Source organism: Somniosus microcephalus, chromosome 16 (genome assembly GCF_052327205.1).
Source record: "Somniosus microcephalus isolate GS21.2 chromosome 16, FLI_Smic_1.0, whole genome shotgun sequence".
In the NCBI taxonomy this organism is placed as follows: domain Eukaryota; kingdom Metazoa; phylum Chordata; class Chondrichthyes; order Squaliformes; family Somniosidae; genus Somniosus; species Somniosus microcephalus.
The window spans coordinates 27,833,479-27,856,703 of NC_141002.1; the positions used below are offsets into that span (position 1 = coordinate 27,833,479).

General features: G+C 43.8%; 1 protein-coding gene across 1 annotated transcript in view; it reads left to right on the forward strand.

The window, feature by feature from the left end:
- nampt1 (nicotinamide phosphoribosyltransferase 1) overlaps window positions 1–22,367 on the forward strand; it is a 48,025-nt gene extending 25,658 nt beyond the window's left edge. The window contains exons 4-11 of the mRNA XM_086008721.1: window positions 3,006–3,134; window positions 3,304–3,462; window positions 3,971–4,107; window positions 5,057–5,282; window positions 9,374–9,493; window positions 11,684–11,824; window positions 14,317–14,451; window positions 20,297–22,367. Of these exons, the coding sequence (XP_085864847.1) occupies window positions 3,006–3,134; window positions 3,304–3,462; window positions 3,971–4,107; window positions 5,057–5,282; window positions 9,374–9,493; window positions 11,684–11,824; window positions 14,317–14,451; window positions 20,297–20,407 (1,158 nt within the window). The 3' untranslated portion in view covers window positions 20,408–22,367. The remainder of the gene's footprint in view (window positions 1–3,005; window positions 3,135–3,303; window positions 3,463–3,970; window positions 4,108–5,056; window positions 5,283–9,373; window positions 9,494–11,683; window positions 11,825–14,316; window positions 14,452–20,296) is intronic.
- The last annotated feature ends 858 nt before the right edge of the window (window positions 22,368–23,225 follow it).

Consider the following 23,225-nt stretch of genomic DNA (forward strand, 5'->3'; position numbering starts at 1 on the left):
GCCTCTCTCTCTCTCGCGCTCTCTCTCTCTCGCGCTCTCTCTCTCTCGCGCTCTCCTCTCTCTCGCGCTCTCTCTCTCTCGCGCTCTCTCTCTCTCGCGCTCTCACTCTCTCGCTCTCTCTCTCTCGCTCTCTCTCTCTCTCGCGCTCTCTCTCTCTCTCTCGCGCTCTCTCTCTCGCGCAGCGGCTCTCTCTCTCTCTCGCTCGCGCGCTCTCTCTCTCTCTCGCTCGCGCGCTCTCTCTCTCTCTCGCTCGCGCGCTCTCTCTCTCTCGCTCGCGCGCTCTCTCTCTCTCTCGCTCGCGCTCTCTCTCTGCGCTCTCTCTCGCGCTCTCTCTCGCGCTCTCTCGCGCTCTCTCTCTCGCGCTCGCGGCTCTCTCTCTCTCTCTCGCTCAGCGCGCTCTCTCTCTCTCGCGCTCGCTCTCTCTTCGCGCTCGCTCTCTCTCGCGCTCCTCTCTCTCGCGCTCTCGCGCTCTCTCTCTCGCTCTCTCTCTCTCGCGCTCTCTCTCTCTCGCGCTCTCTCTCTCTCGCGCTCTCTCTCTCTCTCTCTCTCGCGCACTCTCTCTCTCGCGCTCTCTCTCTCTCGCGTCTCTCTCTCTCTCTCGCGCGCTCTCTCGCTCTCTCTCGCGCTCTCTCTCTCTCGCGCTCTCTCTCTCTCGCGCTCTCTCTCTCTCTCTCTCTCGCGCTCTCTCTCTCTCTCTCTCTCGCGCTCTCTCTCTCTCTCGCGCGCTCTCTCTCTCTCTCGCTCGCGCGCTCTCTCTCTCTCTCGCTCGCGCGCTCTCTCTCTCTCTCGCTCTCGCGCGCTCTCTCTCTCTCTCTCTCTCTCTCGCTCGCGCGCGCTCTCTCTCTCTCTCTCGCTCGGCGCTCTCTCTCTCTCTCTCGCTCAGCGCGCTCTCTCTCTCTCTCGCTCGCGCAGCTCTCTCTCTCTCTCGCTCGCGCGCTCTCTCTCTCTCGCGCTCGCGCGCTCGCTCTCTCTCGCGCTCGCTCTCTCTCGCGCTCGCTCTCTCTCGCGCTCGCTCTCTCGCGCTCTCTCTCTCTCGCGCTCTCTCTCTCTCTCTCGCGCTCTCTCTCTCGCGCGCTCCTCTCTCTCTCTCGCTCGCGCGCTCTCTCTCTCTCTCTCTCTCTCGCGCTCTCTCTCTCTCTCCTCTCTCGAGCTCTCTCTCTCTCGCTCGCGCGCTCTCTCTCTCTCTCTCGCTCGCGCGCTCTCTCTCTCTCGCGCTGGCGCTCGCTCTCTCTCGCGCTCGCTCTCTCTCGCGCTCGCTCTCTCTCGCGCTCGCTCTCTCGCGCTCTCTCTCTCTCGCGCGCTCTCTCTCTCGCGCTCTCTCTCTCTCGCGCTCTCTCTCTCGCGCTCTCTCTCTCGCGCTCTCTCTCTCGCGCTCTCTCTCGCGCTCTCTCTCGCGCTCTCTCTCTCGCGCTCTCTCTCTCGCGCTCTCTCTCTCGCGCTCTCTCTCTCGCGCTCTCTCTCTCGCGCTCTCTCTCTCGCGCTCTCTCTCTCGCGCTCTCTCTCTCGCGCTCTCTCTCTCGCGCTCTCTCTCTCGCGCTCTCTCTCTCGCGCTCTCTCTCTCGCGCTCTCTCTCTCGCGCTCTCTCTCTCGCGCTCTCTCTCGCGCTCTCTCTCTCGCGCTCTCTCTCTCGCGCTCTCTCTCTCGCGCTCTCTCTCTCGCGCTCTCTCTCTCGCGCTCTCTCTCTCGCGCTCTCTCTCTCGCGCGCTCTCTCTCTCGCGCTCTTCTCTCTCGCGCGCGCTCTCTCGCGCGCTCTCCTCTCTCTCTCGCGCTCTCTCTCTCGCGCTCTCTCTCTCGCGCTCTCTCTCTCGCGCTCTTCTCTCTCGCGCTCTCTCTCTCGCGCTCTCTCTCGCGCTCTCTCTCTCGCGCTCTCTCTCTCCGCGCTCTCGCTCTCGCGCTCGCGCTCGCGCTCTCGCTCTCGCGCTCTCGCTCTCTCTCTCGCGCTCTCGCTCTCGCGCTCTCTCTCTCGCGCTCTCGCTCTCGCTCTCGCTCTCTCGCTCTCGCTCTCTCTCTCTCGCGCTCTCTCTCTCGCGCTCTCTCTCTCGCGCTCTCTCGCGCTCTCTCTCTCGCGCTCTCTCTCTCGCGCGCTCTCTCTCTCTCTCTCTCTCGCTCTCTCTCTCTCGCGCTCGCTCTCTCGCGCTCTCCTCTCGCGCTCCTCTCTCGCGCTCGCTCTCTCAGCGCTCGCTCTCTCGCGCTCGCTCTCTCGCGCTCGCTCTCTCGCGCTCGCTCTCTCGCGCTCGCTCTCTCGCGCTCGCTCTCTCGCGCTCGCTCTCCTCGCGCTCGCTCTCTCGCGCTCGCTCTCTCGCGCTCGCTCTCATCGCTCTCGCTCTCTCGCGCTCGCTCTCTCGCGCTCGCTCTCTCGCGCTCGCTCTCGCTCTCTCGCGCTCGCTCTCTCGCGCTCGCTCTCTCGCGCTCGCTCTCTCGCGCTCGCTCTCTCGCGCTCGCTCTCTCGCGCTCGCTCTCTCGCGCTCAGCTCTCGCGCGCTCGCTCTCGCGCGCTCGCTCTCGCGCGCCTCGCTCTCTCGCGCTCATCGCTCTCTCGCTCTCGCTCTCTCTCTCTCGCGCGCTCGCGCGCTCTCTCCTTCCCCCCCCCCCCCCCCCCCAAAAACAAAATGATGTTTTAAAGATCTAGACAAATCGAATATTCTGTGGAATGGGGCTATTAAACACAGTACCTCTTCTCGGAATAGAATAGACTCTGAGGTTTTTGTACCTTGTGGTTTTTTCTTCACCATTGAGTGTTGATAGAAATTTCAGAACTTTATCTTGAAAGTTTTACTTTTGGTTATTTGCCTTCCTTTGATCAGTAAGTGGGGTGATGCCCTTGATGGGGCAAAGTGTACGTGGCTTATGGGAGAGAGAATTTGGGTATTTTTTTTTTCCATATTTGGGTTTCACCAATTTTTCATAACACATGAAAATTACAGCTTTTTGCTAAATTGTAAATGAATCTTGCATTACAGAAATGCTGACACATTGTTGCTTTTGGATTTTGATTCTCCATTTTAGAAACATGATGGTCACCTTCCAATAGAAATAAAGGCTGTTCCTGAAGGAAGTGTCATACCGCGGGGAAATGTTCTCTTTACGGTTGAAAATACAGATCCGGCGTGCTATTGGCTGACTAACTGGGTTGAGGTGTGTATGCACTTTTTGCTTCTTTGGGAGTAAATAAATATTTTCGGGATGTTCAGTCATCGTTCAATTTTATGCAATTGTCCCTTAATCTCGCTGTGGCTTGGATGTGGAAAGAATATAGTCTTTTGGAAATAGCGCTGACATTGCATTTCCCTTTTTTGGTTTCCAGACTAGCCTTGTTCAAACTTGGTATCCCATCTCTGTGGCTACCAATTCCAGAGAACAGAAGAAAATTTTGGCCAAGTACTTGTTGCAGACTGCTGGTAATTTAAATGGTCTGGAGTACAAGCTACATGATTTTGGCTACAGAGGAGTTTCATCACAAGAGGTGAGGACTTTGTGCAACTATCACATGTTTTTCCAGTAGAAGTTTAACTGAATAAGCATGATGGCTAGGTTAGGATGTCAGCCAGATTAACGTAACATTTGAGGTCTTGAGTTCACAAAACCTCTTTCTATTTACCATTCTCTGCTTAAGACAGTGAATTGGTGACTTAGTCGCAGTCCTGTGTTCACATTGCTCTGGAGTTAATATACTATGAGCAGTTGGGCATGTGTGTTGTTTCCTGTAAAGAGATGCATGGTTGGGGTCAGAATCTTGTGGGAAATTATGATCATCCACTTTGCTAATGTTGGAAAGACCACATGACCATGACGTATGAGGACTTTCTAAAAAAAAAACTAAATTTACCTAATTAAAAGTAAATAGTTCCTATAAAAAGTTACGCTGTGCTGAGAATTGTTACTTTTGAGTATGTAAATATTCCAAAACCATGGCTAAATTTTGTACAGTTCAATTTAGTCATCCACATGTCACAATAAAAGATCTCTTTTAGACGGCAGGAATAGGGGCATCTTCTCATCTAGTAAACTTCAAAGGAACAGACACAGTTGCAGGAATCACGGTAATCAAGAAGTATTATGGAACGAAGGACCCTGTGCCAGGCTTTTCAGTACCAGCAGCAGAACACAGGCAAGCACTTTCATAATTTAACATTTTTGAATGTTGCTTCCCAATTGCAAGGCGGTAAATTTCTCTCTCAATGCTATGAGGAAATCTTTGCAAAGTATTTGAAATTCAATTTTGAAACTACTTACTACGTGAGGATGTTGATCTGTTGCCTTAAACCTAATTTGGTTCATCATCTTTCAAAGTGAACATTATGATCATTTGTGGACCCCCCGCCTCATCAATTGAATATTTAAACACTACTCACATTTTAACCAAACCTCATTCCATTATAATTTTTTTTTTAAACTAATGATTTATAAGTCTCCTGTTTAGAATTCTCATTTATGTTCTAATAGAAAACTTTACTTCTCGAGTAGAGGAATTCTTAACTCTGCCTTTTTGAGATTTACAATTCTTATTTCTGAGAATATTGTCATACAAGTGTTTGTTTATATCTTTAATTTATTAAAAAAAAGTCCAGATATGATACATTTATTCAGAGTATTGTTGTGATTAGTATCTGTCCAGGAAATTGTCATCTTGACCACATTCACTTCTGTCATTTGCTATTTGCAGGACAGACTGCCTGGGACTTTTTAAAATAAATAAATCCCTCTGGATTCTTAAACTGTTTTCAGTCCTTAATTCATCTTACAGAAGTTTGAATTTTGATAACACCTGCTTTTATTATTGGCTCCTTTGCTGTCTTGTTCCCTCTTAAGAACGTAAACTTGATCTTGCAAAGTTTCCTGTGGTATGTATGTATATGTTCTGAAGAGCTGAAAATAGCAGAGTCACTGAAATTGCTTAAAATTACTTGTTCCCGTGCATTATAGTTTTGAGGAGTTTATCTTTTTGACTTAATTCTGATAAAGCTTAATAAATCTTGAACTGAGGGTTTCTTTACCATTATGCCAGTCTGTCATTTGGACTGCTTCTTGAATGGTTTCTCTTTCTTTTCTGTGAGCAGTACCATTACAGCATGGGGAAAAGACTCAGAAAAAGATGCCTTTGAACACATAATGAAGAAGTTTTCCACTGTGCCTGTATCAATTGTCAGTGACAGTTATGACATATATAATGCTTGTGAAAAAATCTGGGGTGAGGACTTGAGAAGTTTGATAGTAGCAAGGAGTGCTGAAGCTCCACTCATTATTCGGCCGGATTCAGGAAATCCACTTGATACAGTTTTGCAGGTAACCTGTTTATCTCCTCTTAGAACATAGTTCCTAGTTTAGAGGTATGTTATTTTGAATATCTCATCTGTAAGACTGTGCTGCAGAAGTATTAATGTATAATGGGCCAGAAATTCGTGACCAAATGCGTGAGTACGGTCTGGGTACTCGCGCATCTGGCCGTTGGAAATGCCGGCATTCAGCATGCACAGCGCATGCGGGGAATGCCGGCATTTCCAGACCTCGGAACGAAGGGGTGCAGAGGCACAGCGCGTGTGACTGCACAGGCAGCGCTTGCGCAGTGAACTTCGTAGATTTTATTCATGGATTCAGTGAGGGTAAGTCCTTACAAGTTGCACTTGAAAAAAGCATGTGTAAAGTTGTTCCAAGGCTGCGGAGGAAGATATATTTTATCGTGGAGCTTCTGAAAGGCAATATTTTTGTTTGGGAAAGGGAGGGAAGTTATTTTAAGAAATTTTAAGTAAGTTTTAAAGTTTAAATTTTTTTTTTTTTTAAACGGGTTTTCAGAACGGTAGGTAGAAGGAGCAATTGTGGCTGTGTGAATTGAATGTGAAAATGAGTGTTCTAAAATGAGTAATGTAACATTTCCAGCACTTTTAAGAAAGAAACTTTTCATCAGTAATAAGTAATTATGTATGTATGTCCGCATATATTCCTTTACGTATATGTATGTATGTTTTATATTCCTTTACTTATGTGTATGAATGTATGTTTTTAATTATGATTTTCCAATAAGTTACTTTCTCTGAAAGTCATAATTAAATAATACATTCATACACAAGTAAAGGAATATATACATAACACGCAAAGGAATATATACAGACATACATACTTTCAGAAGCTCCACGATAAGAAATATCTTCCTCCGGAGCAACTGTACCCATGCTTTTTTCATGTGTAAGTTGTAAGGACTTGACCTCACTGAAAGCATGAATGAAAACGGCGAATTTTACTGCGCACTAGCGCTGCCTGTGCAGTCGCACGCGTTCTGCCTCTGAACCCCTTCGTTCAGAGGACAGGAAATGCCGGTTTTCCCCACATGCACTGTGCATGCTGAAAACCGGCATTTCCTCCGGCCAGACGCGTAAGTACCCCGATCGTACTCGCGCATTTGGAAGGGAATTACTGGGCCAACATTTTACATGTCAATAATGAAAAATTTAACAATTGCACGATTTGCCCCCTCGCATCTGCGACTGAGGGTCCAAGGAGGTGCATTGCGCAAGAGGTCATCGTCGTACATATCCTCACACTGTTCCCTTTCGGGAACTGTATGAAGTGGTGGAAGGATTTATGGCTGTGATTAACGCTCATTACGTGACCGTAACCATCTTTGAACCAGCCATTAGGGTGGTTAGCCCTATGGCGTGAGGGTTTTACGGGCTCCCACAACCCATCTGAGGGGGGGGCACCCACGGACGCAAGTATCCCGCTGGATGTCCACCCAGAATTTATAGTTGGAGCTCCGACTCCACTTGCCGGGACTGTCTGGAGTGGGGTTCGAAACCCTACTCCTTCTGGCCCAGCGGCGGGGATGCTTACTGCTACGCAAAAGGCCCACTCCACACAAAAGGTGACACCCATACGTTTCCTGCGCCTTTTCCCTCCCCGTGACTGGAGCCCTATGCTGCCACTTGAAAGACCAAGCTATCATCTGACCTTTTTGCGGCGCCTTTGACTTCTCATTACCAATGATGAGCAGGCGCTGCGCCTCCACCTCCTCGAGGAGATTGCTGAGGTCATCATCAGTTCAATTGTGAGTTCTTTTAATGCTGTGAATTGTGCTCATTCCAGCCATTTCACGTTGCTAATCGGATTGGGCCTTTGGCATAGCGGTAGGATCCACGCCGCTGGGCCAGATCAGGGTAGGGTTTCGAACTCCGCTCCAGACAGTCCCGGCAAGTGGAGTCGGAGCTCCGGCTCTAAATTCTGGGTTGACATCCAGTGGGATATTTGCGTCCGTGGGTGTGGGTGGCCCCCCCCTCCTTGTATAGCTTGTGGGAGCCCGTAAAACCCTCCCGCCATAGGACTAACCGCCCTAATGGCTGGTTCAAAGATGGTTACGGTCACGGAATGAGCGTTAATCATGGCCATAAATCCTTCCACCACTTCATACAGTTCCCCAAAGGGAACAGTGTGAAGACACGTATGACGACGACATTGCTAAATAAATAAATGGAATTAAAAAAAATCTTTTAGGGCTTTTAAAAGTCTTTAAATTGCTTTAATTCTGTTTAAAACTACTTCAGATTCTTCAAAATAATGTAAACGTTTTTAAAAGTTTATAAAAGTTACCAAAAGCTTCAAAAAACTTCCAAAAACCTATTTAAACTGCTGCTTTGCATGTAAAAATGCTTAGCAGCTTGGCAGAAACATTGGGGGCGTGTCCTGTTAAACTGAGACCTCAAGGGGCGTGTCTCAGTTGCACAGCGCGCTCCAGGCTTCGCGCTGGCTGCACTCCTGGGCGGCGTGACGTCAAACGCTGCCCGGGATTCTTCAGATTCAAAATGGAATTCCAGGCGTCCCTGGAGGTAATCGGCAGGCACGTCGGGTAAGTGCAAATCGGGACCTTGCACGCGCGGCAAGCCCCGTTCACGAATTTCTGGCCCATTAAAAAAATTGTGAAAGTGCAAATTGAATATATTTGCATAGGAATTGAAATGGTGAAATAAAATATAATTTGTACATGATGCTTGGAAAATAAATACTAAATATTAACTATAAATTACATTTCTAAGAATTTCACCGGGTCTTCAGTGGCTCAGGCTGGCTAGGTTCTTCCAACTATTCGATTGGTTCCAATTGCACCTGAAGTTGAATGCTAAAGTTAGTGGAGGTTTGTTTATGCAGGATGTTGCTGGAGATGCTCTGGGACTGAGAATGAAAGGAAATCATTACTGTGCACATATGAAACTGCTGAGACTGTTTACTGACTAGTAACAATATGCATGTTACCATATTTTCTTCAGGCTGAGATTGGAGTACTCTAAACAAAGCACCTCCCACTAAACTTTTTAAACAGAATCAGATTGACATACTGTTCATTTCTTTCCAAACTTGTACAAATCTTAAACAGCTATACAGTGAGACCAAATGACTGATATTACTTTCAAGGATTTCCTAGACCAACTTAAGAGCTGTAGCCAATAAATCCATGTGGACAAATTCTGTATACACGAGTATACCATGTGAGACTAGAGATTTAAAAAGGAATTACTCCAAATGTTGGAAATACACATGTAAAGAGGAAATAAAAATTGACACATTAAGTGTACCCTTCATCAGAATTCTGAAGGGGATGCACCCAAAATGTCACGTCTTGTCTTGACGCATGCTGAGACTAGGGATGAAAACTATTAAGTACTGACAGTCATCATGAGGAAGTCAATAAATGAAGGGGAAGTCTTCTGGTTTTGAAACAAACCAACGTGCTACACATTTTCAGGAAAGATGATAAAACAAACCAGACAACTACAGAAGTGTTTGTAACGGGCAAAATAATGGAATCTATCATGAGGAACAAAGTTGGAAGATTACATGTATAAAAATAGCCTAATAACTGGGAGCCAGAAGGAGCAAATTCTGCCTCGCCAACCATCTTGATTTTTTTTAAATTAAGGAGGCCAGTGGATGTTGGAAATTCCTAGGATAGAAAGCCTTTAGTAAAGTTTCTTGAAGTGAGATTGGAATAGGAACTAAATTAGGGGCAATTTTGCATTGTCCTATGCCCACTCTGACCTGGATTTAGATTGCCCAAGAATATGACCTTTAGAGCCAACAGATATAAAAGTTTTGAATCATCTTACTCTGTGCTGGATTTGATGCAGGGATGTCAATTTATGTAACTAAATCCCCCCCCCCCCCCCCCCCCTCCCCCTGCAATTGCACTGATATGTTCCAGACCCACTTTAGTGGTAGGTCTAGTTCAAATTCGACTGGGGAGAAGGACAAAACAACTATAGACTTAGAAATGAATTCACTGTTCTGTAAGAAGCAGTTTCACGCTATGGTTGAGCTTGAAATAACTCATTCAATAATTGATCTTTGATTGTCAGCTGCTGAATTATCAATGTCAATTGTCTGACCAACAGGTTCTTGAGATCCTTGGAAGGAAATTTCCACCAACTGATAACTGTAAAGGTTATAAAGTGCTTCCTCCTTATTTGAGGATTATTCAGGGAGATGGCGTGGATATCAACACTCTGCAAGAGGTAAAAGTGCACATCAAATGGCAAAGCAATTGCTAGCACCAGATGTTACTATCCAGATTTTTCAAGACACTAATGGCTGGGTTTTTACAGAAACTATTTACATGATCGAAAGATAACCATTCAAAGCTAAGTATACTGCAACAACTTCTATTTCACACCAAAGCAGATGGTGTAAGCTTGGTCAGAGGTGATTTTGAGGAGAGGTTGGAGGGGTTTAGGCAGAGAATCGCAAGCACCTGGGGCTACATCGCTGAATGCACAACTGCCAATGGTGGGACAAGAGAGCAGCACGGTGGCATAGTGGTTAGCACTGTTGCCTCACAGCGCCAGGGACCCGGGTTCGAATCCGGCCTCAGGTGACTGTGTGGAGTTTGCACATTCTCCCCGTGTTTGCGTGGGTTTCCTCCGGGTGCTCCAGTTTCCTCCCACAGTCCAAAGATGTGCGGGTTAGGTTGATTGGCTATGATAAATTGACCCTTATAGTGGGGATTAAATACGTGGGGTTACGGGGATCGGGTGGGATATGTGTCGGTGCAGGCTCGATGGGCCGAAATGGCCTCTATCTGCACTGTGGGGTTTCTGTTTCTGTGAAGAGATGGCGCACCAGAGTCAGCGGAACGGTGAATTTGTTGGGTGGGGTATTAGTGCTGGCGGATACAGCGATGGGGAGTTGAGACTATTGAGGAATTTAAACTTGATGAGAATTTTAAACTTGAGGCGTTGATGGTGCTGGGAGCTAGTATAGGCTAGCAAAGACTGTTGTAATGGTCTTTAACTAGCCCTTGTACATTTTATAGTATTTATATATACCTACATTTAGTTTAACACATTCTCTGTTGGCAGCAGTTTTGAATTTTGTTCTTATTTAGCCAAAGTGATTTCTTTGGCAATTTTTTTAAAGCATGAAATGGGAACAAACCAATAGAACTACATAGCCAAAACAGGAGACGACAAATCAAAGGAAATATAGATCAAACTATAGTTTACATCTTGGCAGACTGTCCAGTTCTGGTGGTTGGTGAAACAAGGGAGCCATTTTAAGTGCTGGAAGCATTGCGGAGATGAGACACGTGGCTTATTTCAAGTATGAACAGTAAATCATATGGAAAAAGTTAATCCAGAATACTACCTTAAAATTAAACAGTGGGAATAGGACAATGGGACAGTGTGTTCAGTTCCATTTGCAATTCCTCAGATAATGAGGCAGTTCATGCCCGCATGCAGCAAGACCTGGACAACATTCGGGCTTGGGATGATAAGTGGCAAGTAACATTCGTGCCACGCAAGTACCAGGCAATGACTATCTTCAACAAGAGAGTCTAACTACTGCCCCTTGACATTCAACGGCATTACCATCGTAGAATCATCCACCATTAACATCCTTGGGGGGGGTCACAATTGACCAGAAAAATATACTGTGGCTACCAAAGCAGGTCAGAGAACTTGGTATTCTGTGGAGAATGTCTTGCCACCTGACTCCCCAAAGCCTTTCCACCATCTACAAGGCACAAGTCAGGAGTGTGATGGAATACTCTCCACTTGCCTGGATGGGTGCAACTCCAACAACACTCAAGAAGCTCGACACCATCCAGGACAAAGCGGCCCACTTGATTGGCACCCCATCCACCACCTTAAACATTCACTCCCTCCACCTAGTAGGACAAGGGCAGCAGGTGCATGCGAACACCATCACTTCCAAGTTGCACATGATCTTGACTTGGAAATATATCGCCATTCCTTCATCGTTGCTGGGTCAAAATCCTGGAGCTCCCTCCCTAACGGCACTGGGAGTACCTTCGCCACACGGACTGCAGCGGTTCAAGAAGGCGGCTCACCACCACCTTCTCGAGGGCAATTGGGGATGGACAATAAATGCTGGCATTGCCAGCGACACCCAAATCCCAGGAACGGATATTTAAAAAAAAAAAAAAAAAAGATTCAAACTAATAAAAGTAACTTAAGGACTGATATCAGAAGGTTCTTCACACTAGTGATTAACTTGGAATGGACTTCTGACTACAGTGGTGAAAGCAAAAATACTGGAACCTTTAAGAATCAACTGGATGCAGTTATGGTGGTAGCGCAGATTTATAATGGATGAATTAAGATGAGCTGAATGGCCGTCCTCATCAATAGGTATTATAGTGTACCATCTGTAAATGCCTAAAAGTAGCATGCATTGTTTTTCAGATTGTACAAGGAATGAAAGAGCACAAATGGAGCATTGAGAACATTGCCTTTGGATCTGGTGGAGCTTTGCTGCAAAAGATGACGAGAGATCTTCTGAATTGTTGCTTTAAGTGCAGTTATGTCGTAACCAATGGCCTTGGGGTATGTTTGCTATGTAAAGTTGTTGGGCTGTATTTTACACATTTATAGGTCTAGTGACACTCTTCGTGCATTGTTGTTTAGGTAGAGAAATTACTTTGGGCTTAATATCCATACATTTGGCTGTATATCCAGGCTATGAATCGACTCCCCAGCTGATCAGTTATAAACAGCTTTGCACTGCTCTACTGAATATTATAAGACGATGACAGCATGATTAATGCTCATTCTGATCATTTGCACTATACATAACCTTTGAATTCTGAGTTCACTAAATGTCCATTCTCCTACTTTTAACAGTGGAGCATAAAACTTTGGAATTAATTTTACTCAATTCTGCTGAACAAGCTTTAACGGTGTAACTAGAGCATGTAACCACACAGAAACATCAAGTCTGCTAATTTTTTTTCCTCAGTTGCCTAATCTAAACCCACTCTCTTGCTCACATTCCATGTCCTTTAGTATTCCTCTTTGAAGCAACTAATTCCCTTTTTAAAAGAATTTATGAACTCTGACCTTGTGTGCAAATTGGCTGTTGCATTTCCCCACATTACAACAGGGACTGGACTTCCCAAAGTGCTTTACAGCCAATGAAGTACTTTTGATGTCCTTAGGTTGTGAAAGGCACTATATAAATACAAGTCCTTTCAGCAATTGAGTCACATATGCAAGTAAACAAACTTTGTCCTTTAAGAAAATTGCAGGGATTTTCAAAAGTTAATTTGAAGATTTTAAAAGGGGGCAATAGTGCTTTTGGAGTTAAACATGGAAGGAAAGTAATGTCCAGAATTTATGCACGGTTTCCCATATTTCTAATCAGATCATTGGTGAGTAACTGCTGTACAATATAGTGCAGCTTTGGTAACAATGTATTAAGATCGGCATTTAGTCTGATATGTAGGTTGCATTTGTTTATGGTATTCTAATCCTTGCAATCCAGATAACTACAGGAAACTTTGTTATCCGGAGGCTAAATGTCCGGCAAGCTCGAGCCACCGGCAAAAATCAGGAGCCGTTTCGTTAGTTTTTTTTCTTTTTGTTGCTTTTTTCTCAACAGTCAAGCTCTGCAAGGTCTTGCTGAAGCTGTTGCTAAGCTACAGAGACGCTGCAGAGAGTACGGCCGACTGTTTAGAAGCTGTTGTTAAGCAACAGGGTTTGTTGCCAGATACGGAGCTCAAAATCTCCGTATGTTTCAACATTAGTGCTGGTTTGTCCGGCAGTTTTGAGGGAATGGCAACAGGTCGGTGCCGGATATCACAAAGTTTCCTGTACTTTGAATAATAATGCTGTGTAGCAAGTCAGATTTGCAATGCACATTGGTTGTGGTAAACAATTATTCCTATTATGGGACAAGTGAAAAAATCATCGAGCTGCTGATCTGATTTATTTTGGTAGTTCAGTCCATACAAGTAGACTAGATAATTGTCTGCAGTAAACTAAATTGGTTGCCTCACAGGCTGGAAGGACAGTGGGGTTACTTTGAGGTGTCTGATAATACATTATGGGATCAGTGTTGTGCTCCACAGCTACAACTGTTTTCTCCTACTGTTAACTCTTTTGCTGGAGTGTGATGATGCAGCCTCCCTACACTACCTTGCCTAAGTGTGAGCAGGTGGTGAGTGTTGGACTATTTGATCCACACGTGCTTTCCAGTGGTGGTCATTGGATAAGCGTTATGAACCTGGAACCTTGCTGATCCTTGTGGCTTAGTACCATAAACATAACTTTGAGTCAGGTTTTTAAGAACATAAGAAATAGGAGCCAGGAGTAGGTCATTCGGTCCCTCGAACCTGTTCCGCCATTTAATGAGATCATGGCTGATCCGATTTTGGCCTCAATTCCACTTTCCTGCCTGCTCCCCATAACCCTTGACTCCCCTGTTGCTCTAAAATCTCTCTATCTCAGCCTTGAATGTATTCAATGACTCCGCTTCCACAGCTCTCTGGGGAAAAGAATTCCAAAGATTCACGACCCTCAAGAAATTCCTCCTCATCTCCATCTTAAATGGACGACCTCTTATTCTGAGACTATGCCCCCTCGTTCTAGATTCCCCCATGAGGGGAAACATCCTCTCAGCATCTACCCTGTCAAGTCCCCTCAGAATCTTATGTTTCAATAAGATCACCTCTCATTCTTCTGAACTCCAATGAGTATAGGCCCAACCTGCTCAACTTTTCCTCATAAGACTACCCTTCCATCCCAGGAATTAACCTAGTGAACCTTCTCTGAACTACCTCCAATGCAAGTATATCCCTCCTTAAATAAGGGGACCAAAACTGTGTGCAATACTCTAGGTGTGGTCTCACCAGCGCCCTGTACAGTTGTAGCAAAATTTCCCTACTTTTATACTCTATCCCCCTTGAAATAAAGGCCAACATTCCATTTGCCTTCCTAATTTTTGTATAGGTATTTCAGTATACTGCAGTAACTGCTTTCTGGTTCAAGTTATCAACAGTACTTTAGCATACCTGTGAATAAACCTTTCTCATTTTTAGATGAATGTTTTCAAAGATCCAGTTATGGATCCAAACAAGCGATCTAAGAAAGGCCGTCTGTCTTTGCACTGTACTCCTTCGGGGAATTATGTTACACTTGAAGAGGGTAAAGGAGAGCTTGAAGAAAATAGTCCTGTAAGTAATTTTGTATTTTTTTTTATCTACTTCCAAACAACATGGAAAGCTGAATTAACCATGGTATCTAGGTCACATTAAGTAGATTAGAAGAAACAAATCCAAGCATTGACATCCGTGGGATTCTACTTTTTGCCTCCCGAGTCTGATGTTATACCACTCATGAGTGTTGTTTTCTATTTTCTTGTAACTTTTTAATCCAGTCCAATGTTGTATCCTGGATTTCTGTTGCTTTAAAGAAATCCTTAATGTGGAATTTATCAATCAGTCTGAAACTTGAACTGTATCACAAGGTGTTACCATCAACTTCATAGATTGTCCTCAAAATAATATACCAACCAAATGATTCTTTGTAAGCCACTGGCCATGTAAACACAGAAAGCTTTTCTCCAACAGTGTATAGATAAAGGTTATGCAGTGCATGTATGAGTGAATTTTAAGTAGATGCTTTGAGGTAACACTAGTTATTGCAAAAATTAAGACACATAAGAGGGAAGCAAAACACTGCAGATGCTGGAAATCTGAAATAAAAACAGAAAATGCTGGAAATACTCAGCAGGTCAGGCATCATCTGTGACGAGAGAAACAATGTTAACGTTTCAGGTCAATGACGGAGGGTATTTGCTGAGTATTTCCAGCATTTTCTGTTATGAGGGAGAATATTCAGATTGGTCATTATGTGGCCCTTTTTGTTAAATGGTTTGAATATAGGCACAAGATATGGCTGGTATCAGATCAAGGGATATGGTGAAGTGTGAGGAAGAACGCAGGAGGGCTTAGGTTAGAGTGGGCAAATAGATTGCAGATGCAGTTTTATGCAGAGAAATGTGAATTAGTACTCTTTTTGTGGGGGGGGGGGGGCAGTGGGAGCAAAGTAGTTTAAAATAAATAAATTCCACCAAGATTATTAACAGAATGGAGGAACCGAGAGCCAGGAGGCAGATACATAGATCTTTACAGGTGAGAGTGCAGGTAGAAAAGACCAGGAACAAAAAAGGCAAATGAGATTCTGCATTTTTATATAATGGGGCATTGAATGCAAAAGCAAGGAAGTTATAACATTACTTATACGGCATTTCAAATATTGCCAGTAGCTTGGGGCACCTGATTACAGGAAAGAGATTGGAGTCATGGAAAGGGTACAGTGAAGGTTGCATTGCAAGAACGAAAGGCTCAATTATTTTTCTTTATTGAAACAGGGAAGGTTATGGGGAGATTCTAAATATTTTGAGGATAAACTGAATATCTTGGGTGGTTGATGAATTAGTGACAGAGGGGTTGGAGGGCATATATTTCCATTCAACCCTTCCCTGTTTCACCATGTAGTATCCTCCCTGATGTGCCACCAGACCCCCCCCCCCCCCCCCCCCACACCATTCGGCATCCCTAGTGTATGCCACCCAACTTTTATCCTTGCCCCTTCCCTCTCCATGACTGTATCTGCTGTCCTCACTAATGTGTCCACTCCTCTATTGTCGTCGTGCCATAATTCTCCTTGACCCTCCTATGAGATTGCCCTATTTACCCCAGTGCAATTCTATGCCCCCGATTCACTGTCTTCTCCACAGCATCCTGAAATGAGAATCTTGGTCTTCTTGCTGCCCGCATGCCCTTGCTCCCTTGTCTATCTACACTCCGTACTGCTTCTATTTGCTAAACTGGTGCTGAGTTTTAAAGCACATATAAGCACTTCAAAAATATATAGGAACATGGGCCCCTCAAGCCTAATCGGCCATTCAATTAGATCATGGCTGATCTGTACCTCAACTCTATTTACACCTTAATACCTTCCCTACCCAAATTCTATTGATCAGTCTTAAAATTTCAATTAACTCATCATCCACGGCCTTCTGGTGGTGTGGTTGGGGCAGGGGGTGGGAGGGGGGAGAAAGAAATTTCAGGTTTCCACTACCCTTTGTGCAAGTGCTTCTTGATTTAACTCTTAAATGGCCTAGATCTAATTTTAAGATTATGCCCCTTTGTTCTCAATTTCCCCCATCAAAGTTTCTTTATCTACCTTATAAAATCTCATATCATTTTAAAGAGCTTGAGCAGATCAGCTTAACCATCTAAATTCAAGGAAATATAAACCAAGTTTAAACTCTGGTATCATTCTGGTGAATCTGAGCAGCACCCCCTCCAAGACCAACATATTCCTGAGGTTCGGTGCCCAAAGCTGAATGCAGTACCCTAGATGGGTCTGACCAAAGCCCTGTACAACTGAAGCATCCAACCCCCTTGAGGTAAAGGCCAATATTCCATTTTGATTACTTTTTCTACCTGTGCACTAGCTTTTAGTGATCTGTACACTTGGATACCTAAATCCCTTTACTCCTCCACAGCTTCTTGTCTCTCACCATTAAGAAAATATTCCAATTTGTATTTCTCGGATCCAAAGTGGATGTCCTCGCACACCTCCTTTCCCCCCCACCCCAAATCTCATAGTTTTGCCCACTCACTTGGTCTGTGTCATCTGCCCATCTGTACCACTTACTGAGCCTCCTAATATAGTGTCATCTGCATACTTGGATATATAATCCATTAATCCAAGTCATTAATATATCTGAGAAGCTGAGGCCCCAGATTGCCAGCAAAAACAGTAAAGCTATGGGACTGGCTGAGGGAGGAATAGCAATATGCGCAGGACTGGGCAAGTCAGCAAGAATGTGTGCACATCCAAGTGGGAATGGTCATGGGTCTCAGCAGGCAATTTTCCATTTGCCTGTTGAGTTGGGGCAAGCTGGAACAGAGCAAGACCTTTCGCAGGTGAGGAAGCAACAGGAATGGGAATTAGTAGGATGAGGGGGAAATGTTCGGAAGGCTCAGCAGTTGGAGGGTTAGGATGAGGAGTGGGAAAGGACTGGTGCTTCATATGGGCGCAGCAAAATGGTGGGAAACATAGAAGATAGGAGCAGGAGTAGGCCCTTCGAGCCTGCTCCGCCATTCAATGAGATCATGGCTGATCATCCAAATTCAGTACCCTGTCCTTGCCTTCTCCCCATATCCCTTGATCCCTTAACCCTTAAGAAATATATCCAACTCTTTCTTGAATATATTTAATGAACTGGCCTCCACCGCCCTCTGGCAGAGAATTCCACAGGTTCACCACTCTCTGGGTGAAGAAATTCCTCCTCATTTCAGTCCTAAATGGCCTACCCCTTATCCTTAGACTATGACCCCTGGTTCTGGACTCCCCGACCATCAGGAACATCCTTCCAGCATTAGTCTGTCCAGGCCTGACAGAATTTTATAGGTTTCGATGAGATCCCCTCTCAATCTTCTAAACTCCAGTGAGTATAAGCCCAATCGACACAATCTCTCCTCATGTCATTCCTGCCATCCCAGGTATCAGCCTGGTGAATCTTCGCTGCACTCCTTCCATGGCAAGAACATCCTTCCTCAGGTAAGGCGACCAAAACTGCACACAATACTCAAGGTGCGGTCTCACCAAGGCCCTGTACAACTGTAGCAAGACCTCCTTGTTCCTGTACTCGAACCCTCTTGCTACAAAGGCCAACATTCCATTTGCCTCCTTAACCGCCTGCTGCACCTGCATGCTTACCTTCAGTGACTGATGCACAAGAACACCCAGGTCTCTTTGCACTTCCCCTTCTCCCAATCTATTGCCATTCAAATAATCTGCCTTCCTGTTTTTGCCACCAAAGTGGATAACCTCACATTTATCCACATTATAGTGCATTTGCCATGTTTCTGCCCAATCACCTAACCTGTCCAAATCGTACTGGAGTTTCATGACCTCCTCCTCACAGCTTACCCTCCCACCCAGCTTTGTGTCGTCTGCAAATTTGGAGATATTACATCCAATTCCCTCGTCCAGATCATTAATATATATTGTGAACAGCTGGGGTCCTAGGACCGATCCTTGCGGTACCCCACTAGTCACTGCCTGCCACTCGGAAAATGACCCGTTTATTCCAACTCTTTGCTTTCTGTCCGCCAACCAGTTCTCTATCCAAGTCAATACCTTGCCCCCAATCCCATATGCTTTAACTTTACATGCTAATCTCTTATGTGGGACCTTATCGAAAGCCTTCTGAAAGTCCAAATACACCACATCCACTGGTTCTCCCTTATCTATTTTACCAGTTACATCCTCAAAAAATTCCAGTAGATTAGTCAAGCATGATTGCATGATTTACCTTTTGTAAATCCATGTTGACTTTGTCCAATCCTGTCACTGCTTTCCAAGTGCTCTGCTATTACATCTTTTATAATGGACTCTAGCATTTTCCCCACTACCGATGTCAGGCTTACCGGTCTATAATTCCCTGCTTTTTCCCTGCCTCCTTTTTTGAATAGTGGGGTAACATTAGCTACCCTCCAATCCATAGGTACTGTTCCAGAGTCTATTGAGTTTTCTGGAAGATGACCAGCAATGCATCTACTATCTCTAGGGCCACTTCCTTAAGTACCCTGGGATGTAGATCTTCAGTCCCATCAATTTTCCTAACACCATTTCCCTACAGATACTGATTTCTTTCAGTTCCACCCTTTCATCAGACCCTATGTTCCCTGGCATTTCTGGGAGGTTATTTGTGTCCTCCTTTGTGAAGACAGAACCAAAATATGTATTTAGTTGGTCAGCCATTTCTTTGTTCCCCATTATAAATTCCCCCGATTCTGACGTTTTCCTTTCACACTTTTCTGACAAACGTTGTAGCTTCCCAGTGGCTTGACCCTTCCATGGTTGTATATTGTTTTAGTAGATGTATTCAGTGATCATGTGTTGCACCATTTCAAGCACAGGGTACTTGTAACCACCATTGAGTAGTTCTTGCCCTTTTGGGAAACAACCTTCTGCTTTTGCAAAAGGTTTCAAGCAGACATTATGCTTGTGAAGATCTCTATCCAATTTGCCCCTTCAAGCAGAACTAATAATTACTATTGCAAAATTGATAAAATACTAGTAAATGGGCAGTAGGAAATTTATCTTAAACTCCATCTGATTCTGGATAAATAAATCTACATTAATATTTTGCCATTCTGCTTACCTGTTTGAGTGGCAGAGTAGTTTTTTATTCTCCCAACATTACAGTAACTATGTTAACGTCGTTACAGTTCCTTTCCCTGAGAGGTACTGCTTATGCACTCTAGTTGAAATACTTACTATTTATGTCTGTAGTATGCTAAGTACCTAAACATTCTGGAAGAGTGGAGGGAAATTATACGCAAGGTCGTAGAAGTGACAAGCTAGTAGCTTACAAAGAAATGTTGGGAGGGGCATGATGAATTGTTGATGCTGAATTAGCTTAGAAAAGATGGGATGATGAACGCGGTATGAGAAGGAAGAACGAGCAGCAATGTCTCTGGAACATCACCTTCCAAGTCGCACATCGGACTTGAACATGCCATTCCTTCATTGCTTAGTCAATGTCCTGCAATTCCCTACACAATTGTCGGAGCATAATCACCACAAGGAGTGCAGCAGTTCAAGGAAACTGCCCTCTGCCATCTTCTCAGCAACTAAGGGTGGCTGATTTAAATGTGGCCATGACAGTATCACTCACATCCCAAGAACAAGTAAGATCTAATGAAGGGGTAGGTATATGCAAGAATGATGTAATGTTTGTGTTGCATGTTAAAAAATGATTTTAGTATGAAAGTGTAAATCCAAAATAAGATGGAATGCTAGTGAGGTCTATCAGGAATAGTTGATTGAAGTGTGTATCCTTCCTTAAAATTCAGCCACATAGCAATTTGTACATTACCAGCTTGTGTCTGCCAATTCATAACTTGAGTTGATCCATGGTTAGAAAGGCAGCATTATTATTTTCTTGCAATCGGTTCTAGTTGTATCTGACTTTTAAATGTTCTGTATTTACAGGATCTGCTGCATACAGTTTTCAAGAATGGCAAAGTTATTAAGAGCTACACTTTTGATGAAGTGAGGGAAAATGCTCAGCTGAAGAGGTGTAACTGGGGAGACCTTCCATAAACCTGAGTTCATGTCAGATATATATATGTACACAATGATGTCATAAGTCTGTTGCGGGTTCAATGCACAGATGTATATATCATAGCGGTTTTAAAATTTACCTATAAAGTTGAGAATTTATAGCTACTTTATGCTGTGCCACATAAACAGCAAATGATGGTCAAACATACCCTGATCATCCAGTGCAGTTTGTATTTTTAACTGATGCTTGCTGTACACAAATTTGAAGTGTGTTGCTTTGAACAGCTGCTGCTTGTGTTGTAATATGTAAATTGTGGGGTATAATAGTGGTAACTAGGAATTATGAAGATGTGCAGATGTTGGTCATGTGTTTGGACTGGATAACCTACTTGACAGTGGTGAAAAATTTGGCCAATATTGGAAGTAATTTAAATATATATTTTTAGTGTACATATATACCAAACTCTTCTTCAATCTTCCTATCTTATGGAGGTTTTCCTTTTAATGGGGTTCTATTTTATAATTCCAGACTCTTCCAGTTTGGGAATAAGGGCAGTTTTGCAGAATAAGAATGAATGCAGTTGTGGCAGTGTATACCCATTTGGTATTCTGGTGAACAAAGCCTTTTTTTGCGCACAAATCTGTTTAAATTTTGAGGGGATGGGTAGTTAGTAGTGCACTTTTTATAGACCTATTTGTGTGCTGAAAAATGTAAGCTTTTTAAGAACTTAAAACGCTAAGGAAAGAGGAATGTCCAACCACAACAAAATTTGCAGCTTGATGGAACAATCAAAAGTGAATTTATTCTTCAAGGACTATGTAGTTTTGTCACGTATATTTTAATTTTGATGAGACTTGCAATGCACTTGTTGAGCTACAGCCTTTTATTTTGTCGTTTCTAAAATTGATCGTAAGGACACTTTCTTTGAGATGCAAAGTTTATTTTGCTTTTTTCCTTGGTATAATTTAAATTCAGCTAACACACCCAACAAATTTTGTTTGTACACTGAGGTAACAGTGGGATGGAAATAGACACATCAATTAGTATACCTCCCCAGTAGAAAGTTAAAATAAACCTCATTTCTCTCGTGCATTGAAGGGAGGAGGCAATGAAAGTAATAAAATTTTATAACTCAAGTGTAGCATCGGCCTTAAATTCTACCTTCCATCCTATTGTAGTTTTCTATAGAAAATTCAATTCCTGAGACTGTTGTATGCACCAGTGGTGTGTGGTATGCTTTGTGTATTCTGTACTATTGTTTCATGTCTCCATATTTGGGTGATATTTTTCATGATTTTAGTATTCTTTACTGTAGCAATATACCTAAATATTAAAACAGATCGTTAGACTATGCAATAGGATTTTTTTGAACATGTCAAGTGAACATATTGATTCCATTCATCTGTGATGAAATGGCTTGAGCAGAAATTTTTAAGGACAAGATCCTGAAAATAAACTACTTTAGGTGTAGTGGATTCTATTTGTCCTTTTCCCCCCTCCCAGCATAGAAGCTGAGGTGGAAAGATATTTGCTACAGTTCTAACTGGTTTCAAACAAAATGGTTTAACCTTAAATGGCTCATCAAATTTCAACAGGCTCAAATAATATCATTTGTTTTCTGATCTAGGGCTTCCTTTTGCAGTTGATGTTACACAGTGATCATAGATTGTGTCTAGGGGAGAAAGTGGGAAGAATGTTATCCAAATGTTCAAAAGTAACTGCGGGACCAAGATCAAATGGGACAGTAAATGATAGAGGGAGCGAAATGACCGGTTGTCACTGGAACATTAAAAAAGTTACTGTATTTTTAAGTTTGTTTAATACAAAACCCACCATTTAAAATATTTTCAAACAAAATTACTTTTACATGACTCATTGCTGTTTCCAAACAGGACTGCTTTACATTACTAAAACAAAAGTGGTTCACCTTGGATTAGTCCAAATTGCAAAATGTTACTGTCTTCAAATTCATGTATGAATAAATGTGTTAAATGAAAACTTTTGCAGTGAACTCTCCTTGAAGATTAATTATTGCCATTAGATTATTTTGCTGTTTTAAGAATTTGCGGATTTCTCTGTAAAAGAATGAGCTGAGCAGTGCGCAAACAATTTGGTTTCAGGTTTTGATGAATAAATTTCAAAGTTAAGTCATGGGGTTGGATAAGTTATGCACTTCCAACTTGATCTCAGAATTGAATACCATAGGAGGAAACTGCCTAGGAGACAAAAAAACATGTCACTTGCCATAAGAAAATAATCAAATGAGCAAAACTTCCAGAATACCAACCAAATAGTTCATTTTATGTCTCTAAATGTTGCTGATTTGGGAGGCGACAACACGTTCAAGGACTTTGGAGAGGAAGGGAGGCGGTAGTTTGCAAGGACGGCGGGGGTCAAGGGACGGCAAATTTGAGGGAGAGGGGGACAGTACCTGAGGAAAGATAACCGTTAACAATGTCGGCTAACATGGGAGCCAGAAAAGGAAGTTGGGTGGTCAACAGTTTGGTGGGAATAGGGTCAAGGGAGCAGGAAGTGGGTCTCATGGACAAGATGAGCGTGGAGAGGTCATGAGTGGAGATCGGAGAGAAACTGAAGAAAGATTCAGGGCTAGGGCAGGGGGGGAACCTTAGAGGAAGTTTGACCTGGTGGGCTAGGGGAAGGAAGGCAAGTGGCAGAGGCAGCTGAACGGATGGTCTCAATCTTTGAGACAAGTCCATGAGCTCCTTACACTTGTCGGAGGAGATGGGAGAGGAGTTTAGGAAGACGGTTAGCACTAGAGAATAGGAACCGGGGAGTATCTTTGCATTCCAGAATGATTCTGGAATAGTGAGCAATTTTGGCAGACGAGAGCAGGAC